The sequence below is a fragment of the Azolla caroliniana genome, unplaced genomic scaffold, assembly GCF_043228905.1.
Source record: "Azolla caroliniana isolate FFs.n. ecotype wild unplaced genomic scaffold, voAzoCaro1.0.p SCAF_18, whole genome shotgun sequence".
NCBI lineage: Eukaryota > Viridiplantae > Streptophyta > Polypodiopsida > Salviniales > Salviniaceae > Azolla > Azolla caroliniana.
The window spans coordinates 2,486,076-2,497,233 of record NW_028230453.1 but is presented as its reverse complement, the minus strand read 5'-3'; the positions used below and the strand labels follow the sequence as shown (position 1 = coordinate 2,497,233).

The 11,158-nt window shown below is 38.1% G+C and overlaps 1 protein-coding gene across 1 annotated transcript; it reads left to right on the top strand.

Moving 5' to 3' along the window:
* Positions 1-1,132: 1,132 nt before the first annotated feature.
* LOC147852058 (putative UDP-N-acetylglucosamine--peptide N-acetylglucosaminyltransferase SPINDLY) lies at positions 1,133-10,766 on the top strand. Its single transcript, XM_087333867.1, has 17 exons — positions 1,133-1,897; positions 4,185-4,346; positions 4,428-4,603; positions 4,703-4,778; positions 6,422-6,550; positions 6,641-6,760; positions 7,191-7,259; positions 7,352-7,433; positions 7,540-7,634; positions 7,718-7,782; positions 8,071-8,269; positions 8,353-8,547; positions 8,632-8,726; positions 8,829-8,964; positions 9,041-9,258; positions 9,500-9,627; positions 9,738-10,766. The coding sequence occupies exons 1-17, from the start codon at positions 1,154-1,156 to the stop codon at positions 10,157-10,159; spliced, it is 3,111 nt and encodes a 1,036-aa protein (XP_087189993.1). The 5' UTR covers positions 1,133-1,153; the 3' UTR covers positions 10,160-10,766.
* The last annotated feature ends 392 nt before the right edge of the window (positions 10,767-11,158 follow it).

Genomic DNA, 11,158 nt, shown 5'->3' with positions numbered 1-11,158 from the left:
TACTAATTTGTAAAAGTCTATGCCGCCCATCTACAAAGTATGACCATATATTTACACACAACACACACATATACATGCTTATAAAATTTACATTGACACTTACACATCCGCATAGTCAACATACACATTCACACACACATATCAAACAAACACACATTCAACATCTATTCACACTCAAGTTACACATACAAAGTTATACATTTCGACACACATACTTGTCGAATGTAAGGAAACATACATAAGGGTGCACATGAACGTACGCACACATTTAGTTAGCTAAACGCACAAACATAAATGTTCACACACACATATGTGGACATATAAATTCTGATTGATTCACACGTTCATACACATCCTCTCTCATGCAAATGCATCCCATGGCACACGTGCGCAATCACATACACACACATACACTTGCAACCTCACATGTACGACACATGCGCACATCGTAAGTAGAGGGGCACACACATATCTTTCCTACATACACAAATTTTGAAGGAAAGCACTCGAGGCAAATGTTATATGGTCACGCAGGGAAGAGCGTCGGGGCGAGAGCACGGGTCGAGTGTACGAACCGAACCGTCCGAGGCTTGAAGAGGTTCTCGGGGTTCATCAAGTCCGGCTGACCATTAGCCAACATGCACATCATCCTCCACACACCCGATTCATGTGGATTCTCGGGACACCCAGGAGGGCAGGCAAGGGCAGGGCAGGTAGGTAGGCCGGCAACAAGAGAAAAGGAGAGAAGATAGAGAAGAGAGACATACGCATTGTTGACTTTGGGAGAATGCAAAAAGTTCACACTACATACTACTACTACTACTCTCTCTCTCTCTCACACACACACACACAAACACACACACACACTACTACTCTCTCTCTCTCACACACACACACACAACTCTCTCTCTCTCTCTCTTTCTCACACACACACCCTACTACTCTCTCTCTCTCTCACACACACACACACACACACACACACTACTCTCTCTCTATCTCTCTCTCTCTCTCTCACACACACACACCCTACTACTCTCTCTCTCTCTCTCTCACACACACACACACAGATTTTTTTCGCAGTAGTCTGTGTTTTTTGTCTGTCTATACATTCCTTCCTTCCTTCCTTCCTGAAGAAGAAGAAGAAGACACACACATGAAAGGTGTCATGGCGCCATCGCCATCACCATCGCCATCGCCATCGCCTTCACCATGGCCCGAGAGCAAAGAAAACAAAACCACAGAAAATCATCATCCTCCTTCTCACCAGCAGCAGCAGCAGCAGCAGCAGCATCTTCTTCTTCATCATCATCATCATCATCATCATCATCACCATAGCCTGAAACGTCGCAGTTCCTCTTCCTCCTCCTCGTCGTCGTCGTCGTCGTCGTCTTCGTCTTCCTCTTCGCCTCCTTCTTCCCCACCTAAAGCACAAGAAGCACAGAAGCAGGGAGTGGCCTTCCAGAATGGCGCCGTAGCCTCCGTTTCTTCTTCAAACGCTTTTTTTTCCGCTTCTCACGTTTCCTCCTCTGCTCCTTCTGCTTCGCGCGTCACTTCTTCTGCGTCGAACGTTTCTTCTGCCACTGCGTCAAAACACGTTTCTTCTCCATCTCCAACCCCGCGTTTCTGTGGAAAAGACGGCCTTTCATACGCAGCCATTCTGAGATCTCGCAACAAAATCTCCGATGCCATATCCATCTACAACAGTATACTCGAAAGGGATCCTCGTAATGTCGAGGCTTTTGTAGGAAAAGGGATATGTTTGCAAATGCAAGGTTTCTCTCGGAAAGCTTTCGAAAGCTTTGCTGAAGCTCTGGCAATGGATCCCAAGAATTCATGTGCTCTCACCCATTGCGGAATTCTATACAGAGAAGAAGGTCATCTGATTGAAGCTGCCGAGGTACTATATCGAGTTCGTTATGTCTCTTCTTTTACCATTTTAGTTCTTCACAGCTCTTTGCTACTTTGTAGTTCCTTTTTATTTTGTCAAAATTATGTCTTATCATGTTTTCATTCATGCTTTTGCGTTATACTTGTTTTTTCCTCACTTTGCCCTTTTCCCTTTTCCCTTTTATATCTTCAAAGCTCAATCCTACTTCCGTTTCTTTTATGTTTGTGTATTATGCATTCTCTGATATCTCAAAGAAAGGACCATTGTCTACTGTACTTTATTTTGTTTCGTGCATTTTCTTGTAAGACTAAAGAAAATGCTATGTTGTTGGGATTTGGAAGAGATTCTAGTTTGTATTCTAATGGCATGATGCTATGAGGTAAACAATGGCATCTCTTTGTAAGTTAATTGTTCTAAGTGAAATGTTTAGATTTACTATTGCATTATGTGTTCTCTGTTACCTCCTATAAAAGGACATCTTGTTGCAATATGAAAGGCATCCTACTTTGTATTCTATTGACATATTTTTGTGAGGTTAATGGAGACCTCTCTTTATAGGTGTATTTTACTAAATGTTCTACTTAGAATTCCAAAATTTTGCATTATATTTGTTATCGTATCTCTAAAAGACTATTTATTTCTCTAGCTGGAATATGGAAGAGATTCTACGTTGATGCCATGAGGTAAACCATGACTTCTCTTGTAGCTGTCTGCTACCTCGGATTTCTAATAATCTGCATCATGCATTTTATAGTAGCTCTTAAAGTTTATTTATTCCGTCTTGTTGGAAAGTGGAATATTGATCAGCCAACATTTGGCTGGAAAATGAAGTTTAGGGATGGATAAATCCAAATGCTTTTCATGGAAAGCTTTACGTATTTTTAGTACCACAACTTGGTGATTGAATGAGTGATTACAATATGGATCAAACCAGCATTTGACAATGGGATGAATAATCCAAGTGTTCAAGGAAAGCCTTGCATTTTCTTAGTACCACAAATTGTTGGTTGAGTTGAGTATGGATCAAACCAGCATTTGGCAATGGGGTGAATAATCCAAGAGTTCAAGCAAAGCCTTGCGTTTTCTTAGTACCACGAATATTGTTTGAGTTGAGCGGTGACAATGAAGATAAAACCAGCATTGTATTATGGGATGAATAAAGTGCTCTTCATGAAAACCCTGCATATTATCATCTCATATTGTCAGACTGAGGCAAGCGGTTACAATAGAGATCAAACCAGTGTTTGATCAATGAATGACTAAGCTAAATTCAGACCGTGCCGACTTCATAATTGTTTAGGTTAAGAGGGTCAATTAATCTAACTGATTGAACTTGCCAAGTGGAGATGATATTGTTATACATAGCTAGAGTACAACTATTTCATTATGTGAACTACCCCTTGAACTGGAATGTCATAGTGTGAGTGTATTAACCAGACAAGCAGTGAGTTTCCATTCATTCAAAACCTCTACTTTTTCAACTTAGGTATATGGCATAATTGGTTCTCTGATGGATTCTTTAGGAAAAGACAACAATAAGAACAGGGAAAGTGATTTCAAACCTTGCAAAAGAATTGGAAAAGCCATTCTTGTTTAAACTTATTGTGATACTTAAATATAGGTAGTCAAGACACAACATAAATAGTACATATTGTGTACATGAGTTTTCGTCAAAAAGCACCCTAGAATCTGAAAAATAACTTTCAAATGCAGGTTGAAAATCTTGGAAAGAACTTTAAAAAATTCAATTTGTTTTTTGGGTTGGAACTAAATTTGAACTTTGAAGATGCAATTCGTTGGAGCAAAAGTATATCTATGAAAAGGCTGTCAGTAGGCTTGGGGGCTCTGGAAAAAGCAATACACATAACTGTTGTGTGATGTCTCCTAGTTCGATGGTCTGGGAATGACCTTAACAACAAATAGCATAAAGAGGGATTGACAATATTGTCTGTGAGGATTGTATTAGGTTTTGTCGAGATGGCATGAGTACGTAATATGTATGCTGATACATAGTACATATTAATTGTGATCTCATCCAATATGTAAGCTCCTATGTTGGACTTGTGAAGAATATCTTTTTACTATAAACTAGAAGAGCAATGTAAGGCGGTTGCCTATGCATGCTTAACACATCTTTATTGCAGAACTGCTGTATATTCTTATTAAATTTGCTAGCTTATAATTGCATTTTTAGACTTTCTTGAATAGGTCATTAATGTTAAAAGTTGGAGTTCTTTATTTATTATCAGTCAATATGGTAGAAAACACTTAGATTTTCCCTTCTTTTTTATGACAGGCTTGTCACAAGGCGTTACTTGCTGATAGAAACTACAAGCCAGCATCAGAGAACCTCGCAATGGCTTTGACAGATCTTGGGACCAGCCTGAAGCTGTCTGGGAATGTTCAAGAAGGACTTCAGAAATATTATGATGCCTTAAAAGCCGATAGCAATTATGCAGTAAGTCATCATCCCTATCACTCGATTGTATGGATAATCTTTTTTGTGGAAATTATAACATGGCATAGTCTATTTGTTCAGCCAGCCTATTATAACCTGGGAGTAGTTTACTCAGAGATGATGCAATATGATCTAGCTCTTCAGTGCTATGAAAAAGCTGCCCACCATAGACCTATGTATGCTGAAGCATATTGCAATATGGGGGTTATTTATAAAAATCGTGGGAATTTGGAATCAGCAATCGCTTGCTACGAGAGGTAATATTGTTTTTGGAAGGTTATACTGAAGCTGTATTTGGATTCACGTTATCTTATTTCCAGGCAAAATCAAGGAGTTAAAATTTAAACTTTATACAGGTGTCTGGCCGTTTCTCCCAATTTTGAGATTGCTAAGAACAATATGGCTATAGCACTTACTGATTTAGGCACAAAGGTATGATGTCCTATGATACATTCCTGTGCAAAATCCTATATGGTTCTGAAATATTTCACGTGAAATATTATATAGTAATATCTCGTTTATGTAATTTCTGAAAACAATCAAGATATGGAAACAGGATATTTAAATTCAGAGGTGAGAAATGTAGGCAGCATGCTGTAATAATAGTGAAGAGGCATGTTTGTTACTGTATCAAAACAGCAGTTAATAGCTAGAGAGCTGAATCAATAAAGAGAGTTGCAAATAAGTGGTGAGTTACTATTATTTTGGGAGCTTCCTTCTTGGCCAAGAGCATAGGTTTGTCTTATTTACTAAAGGATTATGTGCTGAACATAGGTTTGTCATTGAGTGATGATGTGTTTCTTCTTGATTTTTTATGGAGCTCATGATTGTGTATTTCTAGTAATTAGATTAGTGTGTTGTTAATCCTCACATTATGGATGCTATTCTTTTTAACTTCTTGTCTCGTGAAGCCATTTTTTTAGAACAAATTGTTAGTAAGGATGAATCTCAAGTAAAGTTATGGACTTTTTGTTATAGCTTGAGAGTTGGCACCCACACCATATATCTTACAAAGCACAAACTTTACTGTTACACCATCGTGTCTATATATATATTGCATTTTGCTTTAGTGTATGATAAGTTGAGGAAATAACGTTTCTCCATGACATAATTCTCACGTGGCGTGACAAAACTGTCAATTGCATCACTTAGCCATGATGTAATGCCAATTCTATAAATTGACCATTCAACATTGAGAAAGGGAAAGGAAGCATTGTCTAATTTTGAAAATGGATCATTACTAAATGATAAACTAGTCTTGCCTTCATAGTACTAAGGGGCGGTTTTGTTAGGCATGTTTTCATTAGCTTTTAGTGTAAAAAGTTACTGCATACTTACCCATAAGAAGCATCCCACTCAGCGTCTTTCCCACATTGTGGTTTTAACAAGAATCTTAGAGCTGTTCGCTTGTTCTTGCAGATTTGTGTGCAAAATGCTAAGCTGCTTGTCCAGGATATCTAATGGATCTTTATACTTTCAGAATTTAGGATTTTAAGATAAATGCATGCTCCTGCAGGCATTTTCTCGGGTTACGATATCTTGGGATTGTTGTGTTGGTTGAAGCTTTGAATACCGTAAATTCTGATTCTATGGAATAATGATAAATAAATACCTAGAAAGCTGCCAGGATGTGGGGGCAATTGGGATTGGTCAAGAGTTGTCAACTCACCATAACTCTTGTTAAGGGCAGGTTGAGTGCGGAATAAGGATTTATATTGTGTTTCACTGCTGTTCAAGTTTGTTCAGGGTAGTTTCAGTTTGGCTATACGCTAGAGTACCCCATTGGAGAACTTTTGAACCTGAATAGCCGGGTTCTGATAGTGGAGACGTTCAGGTCTAAAAGCAGAATTGTAATCAATGTGGGTCTCACCTGGGAAAATATTTAAAAAATTTATAATAGAAAGGCAACTAGTGGAGAGAGCTTGCTATTCAGAAACTTGATTTGCAATTGTAACTATAAAAGAATCATGTGGATATAGTATCAATGAACCTCAAAAGCATCTGTTCCTTTAGGAGCATACATCTTGTAATTTCTAATCAGAATTCCACATTTCTGACAATATTAACTTATGCAGGTAAAGCTTGAAGGTGATATCCATCAAGGAGTGGCTTACTACAAGAAAGCTCTTTTGTATAATTGGCATTATGCAGATTCATTGTACAACTTGGGTGTTGCATATGGAGAAATGCTTAAATTTGACATGGTAAGATTAAGATCAGAATAATTACAAAAGATTAGAAAAAATAGTAGGTAAACAAACAGGTATGCTTAATGGTGCAGGCCTTGACTGCAGGCTGTTGTAATGTATGAACTTGCGCTACACTTCAATCCTCATTGTGCAGAAGCATGCAACAACCTTGGTGTCATTTATAAAGACAGAGATAACCTTGATAAAGCTGTTGAATGCTACCAGGTCTGTTCTGCATTTTTTTTCAACTCTCTTCAACATTTTAGTTTCCTGCATACTGAAATGTCAGCATTATCCACCGTCTGTATTCACATTATTTCTTTCTTAACTGTATCAATGTTGGAGCACTATTAACATGATATGTAGATTACTTTTGGGGGAATTATTAATTTGCCAGAGAATACAGACTTTGAAGAGTCCAAACATATTCTTCAAAGTTTCAGATTCCTCAAGACACTAAAGTTGCTTATGCATGCTGAAATATCAGCATCATGCACCGTCTGTATTTGCATAATTTCTTTCTCAACTGTATCAGTGTTGGAGCACTAGTAACATGATAGGTTGATTACTTGTGGGGGAATTATTACTTTCCCAGAGAATGCAAACTTTGAAGAGTACAAACATACTTTTCGTAACACATTTTATTGAAATGCAGATGGCACTTTCCATCAAGCCCAATTTTTCTCAATCACTTAATAACCTTGGGGTAGTCTATACAGTCCAGGTTAGAACAAACTATCTCTATAGCCTTGGTGCTGGGATGAAAATTAATAATTTTGGAGGACAACTTGCATTGAACAATTTCAATCCAAACAGGGTAAGATGGATGCCGCCGCAAGCATGATTGAGAAGGCAATAATGGCGAATCCTTCTTATGCTGAGGCATACAACAATTTAGGTGGGCCTTTTTTTTCACTGAGTCATTCGACTGGTTTGGTATAAAAGTGTAATATCCTTAAAGTGCTTTTCATTCATTTGGGCTTGAAGCTTGTTTTTACGTGCAGGTGTATTACACAGAGATGCTGGCAACATTTCTCTTGCTATAGAAGCTTATGAACGATGCTTACAAATTGATCCCAATTCACGCAATGCGGGTCAGGTGTGATAGCCTATCCTAGGCAAACTTGTCCTTAGGTATTCAAGTCTGTCAGAATTGATTACTGATCACGCATATGATTGCAGAATCGGCTGCTCGCCATGAATTATATTTATGAGGGTGATGATGACAAGCTTTTTAGTGCCCACAGGTTATTACTAGTTTTTTTGCTCATTTGTCTCCTACGCAAATCAGGGATTGTTAGGATTTATCTAATTGGTAGAAATTATTGGTATCCTTCAGCAGACAAATTATTTGAGTTATATCTTACCTTATGTGACATTAGTAGCTGATAATTCAAATATTGTTTAACTGAGCCCTAAACCCCGAACAGTTTGTGTATGGATTTAAATTTGGAGTCTTTGATGGATTTGACTTATTGGTGTGGTTTCCACCAGATGAAGTGCATCAATAATATGATCCTTGTTGTAATCTACAGAGAATGGGGCAAACAGTTTAGCCAGAATTACCCAGAGTTTACCACATGGGAAAACTTAAAGCATCCTGATCGTGCATTAGTGATTGGGTATATTTCACCAGACTACTTTACACATTCTGTATCCTATTTTGTGGAGGCACCACTTTTATATCATGATTACTCAAAGTATAGAGTTGTGGTTTATTCTGCCGTTGTGAAGGTAATGGTGCTAGGACTCTGTGAGCTTGAGCATGCCTACATGTTTCAGTAAGATTATATTGATTGTTTTGCTGGTGATGCCAGGGTGATGCAAAAACGATGCGATTAAAGGATACTGTCATCAGGAAAGGCGGTACTTGGAGAGACATCTATGGTATTGATGAAAAAATTGTAGCGAATTTTGTGAGGGAAGATAAAGTTGATATCCTAGTTGAGCTGACTGGGCATACAGCCAACAACAAACTTGGAGTATTAGCGTGCCATCCTGCGCCTGTTCAGGTTATTTCTTCTCTTGAAGTGCCTTTTTTATGATCGATTATTCTAATTGCACCTTTTATTTATACCCCGGGTGGTTCATTTCAGGCCACATGGATTGGGTATCCAAATACTACCGGCCTTCCAACAATAGACTATCGGTTCACTGATGCTTTGGTGGATCCTCCATCAACAAAACAAAGGTACATAGAATGTCAATGCTGGATATCTGGAAGCTATGTATGAGACATAAATATGTCTATCTTTCTCACTTGGTTGGGAAATGGCCTTCTATTCACATGCAGACATGTTGAAGAGCTTGTGAGACTACCAGGCTGTTTTCTCTGCTATACACCGTCTTCAGAAGCAGGGCCGATAGTGGAAACACCAGCCATTGCCAATGGTTTCGTCACTTTTGGGAGCTTTAACAACCTTGCCAAGGTTAAGAAGTGTTTCACAATAGCTTTTATTGTTCAAGTTAGCTTTTGGATTTTACTAAATCCATTGATTTGCACAGATCACACAGCGAGTACTTTGTGTTTGGGCGAAAATTCTTTGTGCTATGCCAACAGCAAGGTTGATAGTCAAATGCAAACCATTTTGTTGTGAAAGTATCAGAGATACATTTCTTGCAAAACTGGAAGAACTTGGAGTAGAATCAAATCGTGTAGATCTCCTACCATTGATCCTCCTGAATCATGACCACATGCAGGCATACTCTCTGATGGATATCAGGTTTGTGTGCTATAAAGTGTATTTTTTGTAAGTATTTAAGAATTGTACCTGTAAAACAAGAAGGCCCTGAAATAGGAATGCATTTCTTCTATGCATGTGTTCATGGATCATTATAATATTCCATATATCAAAGGTACAAAGAATTGTAGTATCATCTGAAGATGAATTGTCATGATTTGTATCTTTTTTTGTTTAACTAATGCACTAATGTTTGGTTTTTCATTTTTGACCTCTTGAGCAGTTTGGACACTTTCCCATATGCTGGTACTACTACTACATGTGAATCTTTATATATGGGAGTACCCTGTGTAACGATGGCAGGTTTAGTTCATGCCAACAATGTAGGGGTGACACTTCTGCATCAAGTTGGTACTGGTTCTAACTTCAGATTCTTACTTAATTCTTTTAACTAATTCCTATTTATCTTTCTTATTTGGCTCAAGAGACTGCTGATAGATTGATAAATAAATCAATTACAGGACTAGAGAAACTGGTTGCACAAACAGAAGATGAATATGTGAGCAAAGCGCTTGATCTCGCATCTGACATAACCACACTGGCTAATACAAGAAACAGCCTTAGAGAGCGCATGCTTAAGTCGCATCTTTGCAATGGTAGCAATGCTGTTCAAAACCTAGAGGGAGTGTACAGAAGTCTATGGCATAGATATTGCAATGATGATATGCCTTCTTTGTCAAGGTGTAGGAGATTAGATGATCTGGATGAGAGGTCTGGTCCAAAGAATTCAATAAGAAAATCTAAGGATGAGACAAGCACAAAGGAGCTTCCTTTCAACTCTTCTAGCCTTCCCAATGGTTTGGATTACGCTGCAGGCCATATGCCTTCAGAAGGAAGCAATGCTGATTCTAGAGGCAAACAGTTGAAGCGAGACCCTAGCTAGATATATATTATAGCCAGTCTCAGCAAAATCTATCTTATTATGTGTATTATACATACACACATAGCGAAAGAAAAAGTGAACTAAATGTCCCTCTTTGATGAACACATACAGCAGTTATGTGTGTGTTCCGTGCTATACACGATATATACCCATGATAATCGTTCTACAGGTAATATAAGAAATAGATTGATTCAAAGGGGAGGAAACTGAGCTATGTTGATATCTGATCCCTCATTTCCATGTAATCTTAATATGATTTGTAACATGGAAGGAAGTAATCTGGTAGTTTGCATTGTATGCTATGCTTTGTATGGGTTGGCTTGGCTGCCAAAAACTACCAGATTGTGGGGGTTTGCCGATGATTTTTTCTTCTGTGTCAATCAGTCCATAAAGGCAAAGGTACACTATCAACAGAACAGATTGATGCTTTTAAACTGTTGTTGGTATACATACAATTTCAGACCCCTCTACAATCGTCTCAATCGGTTGAGGGTGTGATTCTAACCATTTTCGCTTCCCAATCTGCGATGTCAGTTGGGGCAATTGTAAGAACAAAATGCTTCTTTAGCACTTCACAATGTCAGTCCAATATATTAATTACCCTTGAGTTCATGTGTTTACTATGATAGTATTTTTTGTCTGGAAATCATTCTCTACAGTTGTATGTTGTCTCATTGGTAAAACTTAGGATTGATGTTCTTTCTCAAGTTTGAAATTACATGGAATAAAGGTGACGTGGGGTATGACTTTGAAATTCAATCTCCTTACCTAGTGTGAGATTGGTAGGAATATTGATAGTTTCTGGCAATCAAAGAAAGCGCAGAATTGTTAAAGCACACTCTTGCATGAGATTGGTATTGTTTTCAGCATGTGGCACTGTAGTGCATCGTTCTAGTTCAATTTGAAATAGAATGAGCAATCATTTCTTCCCATCTATACGTATTGATTTTGAAGATATTATCTCCAAACCTTCCATCTTTTCAACTTTTTCAAACCCAA

Excerpts from the sequence above, each read along its gene's own strand:
- LOC147852058 (XM_087333867.1), top strand. The coding sequence starts at position 1,154 with ATGAAAGGTGTCATGGCGCCATCGCCATCACCATCGCCATCGCCATCG. Across the intron at positions 8,727-8,828 it reads CCTCCATCAACAAAACAAAG|ACATGTTGAAGAGCTTGTGA; the intron begins GTACATAGAATG and ends ATTCACATGCAG. Across the intron at positions 9,259-9,499 it reads TACTCTCTGATGGATATCAG|TTTGGACACTTTCCCATATG; the intron begins GTTTGTGTGCTA and ends CCTCTTGAGCAG.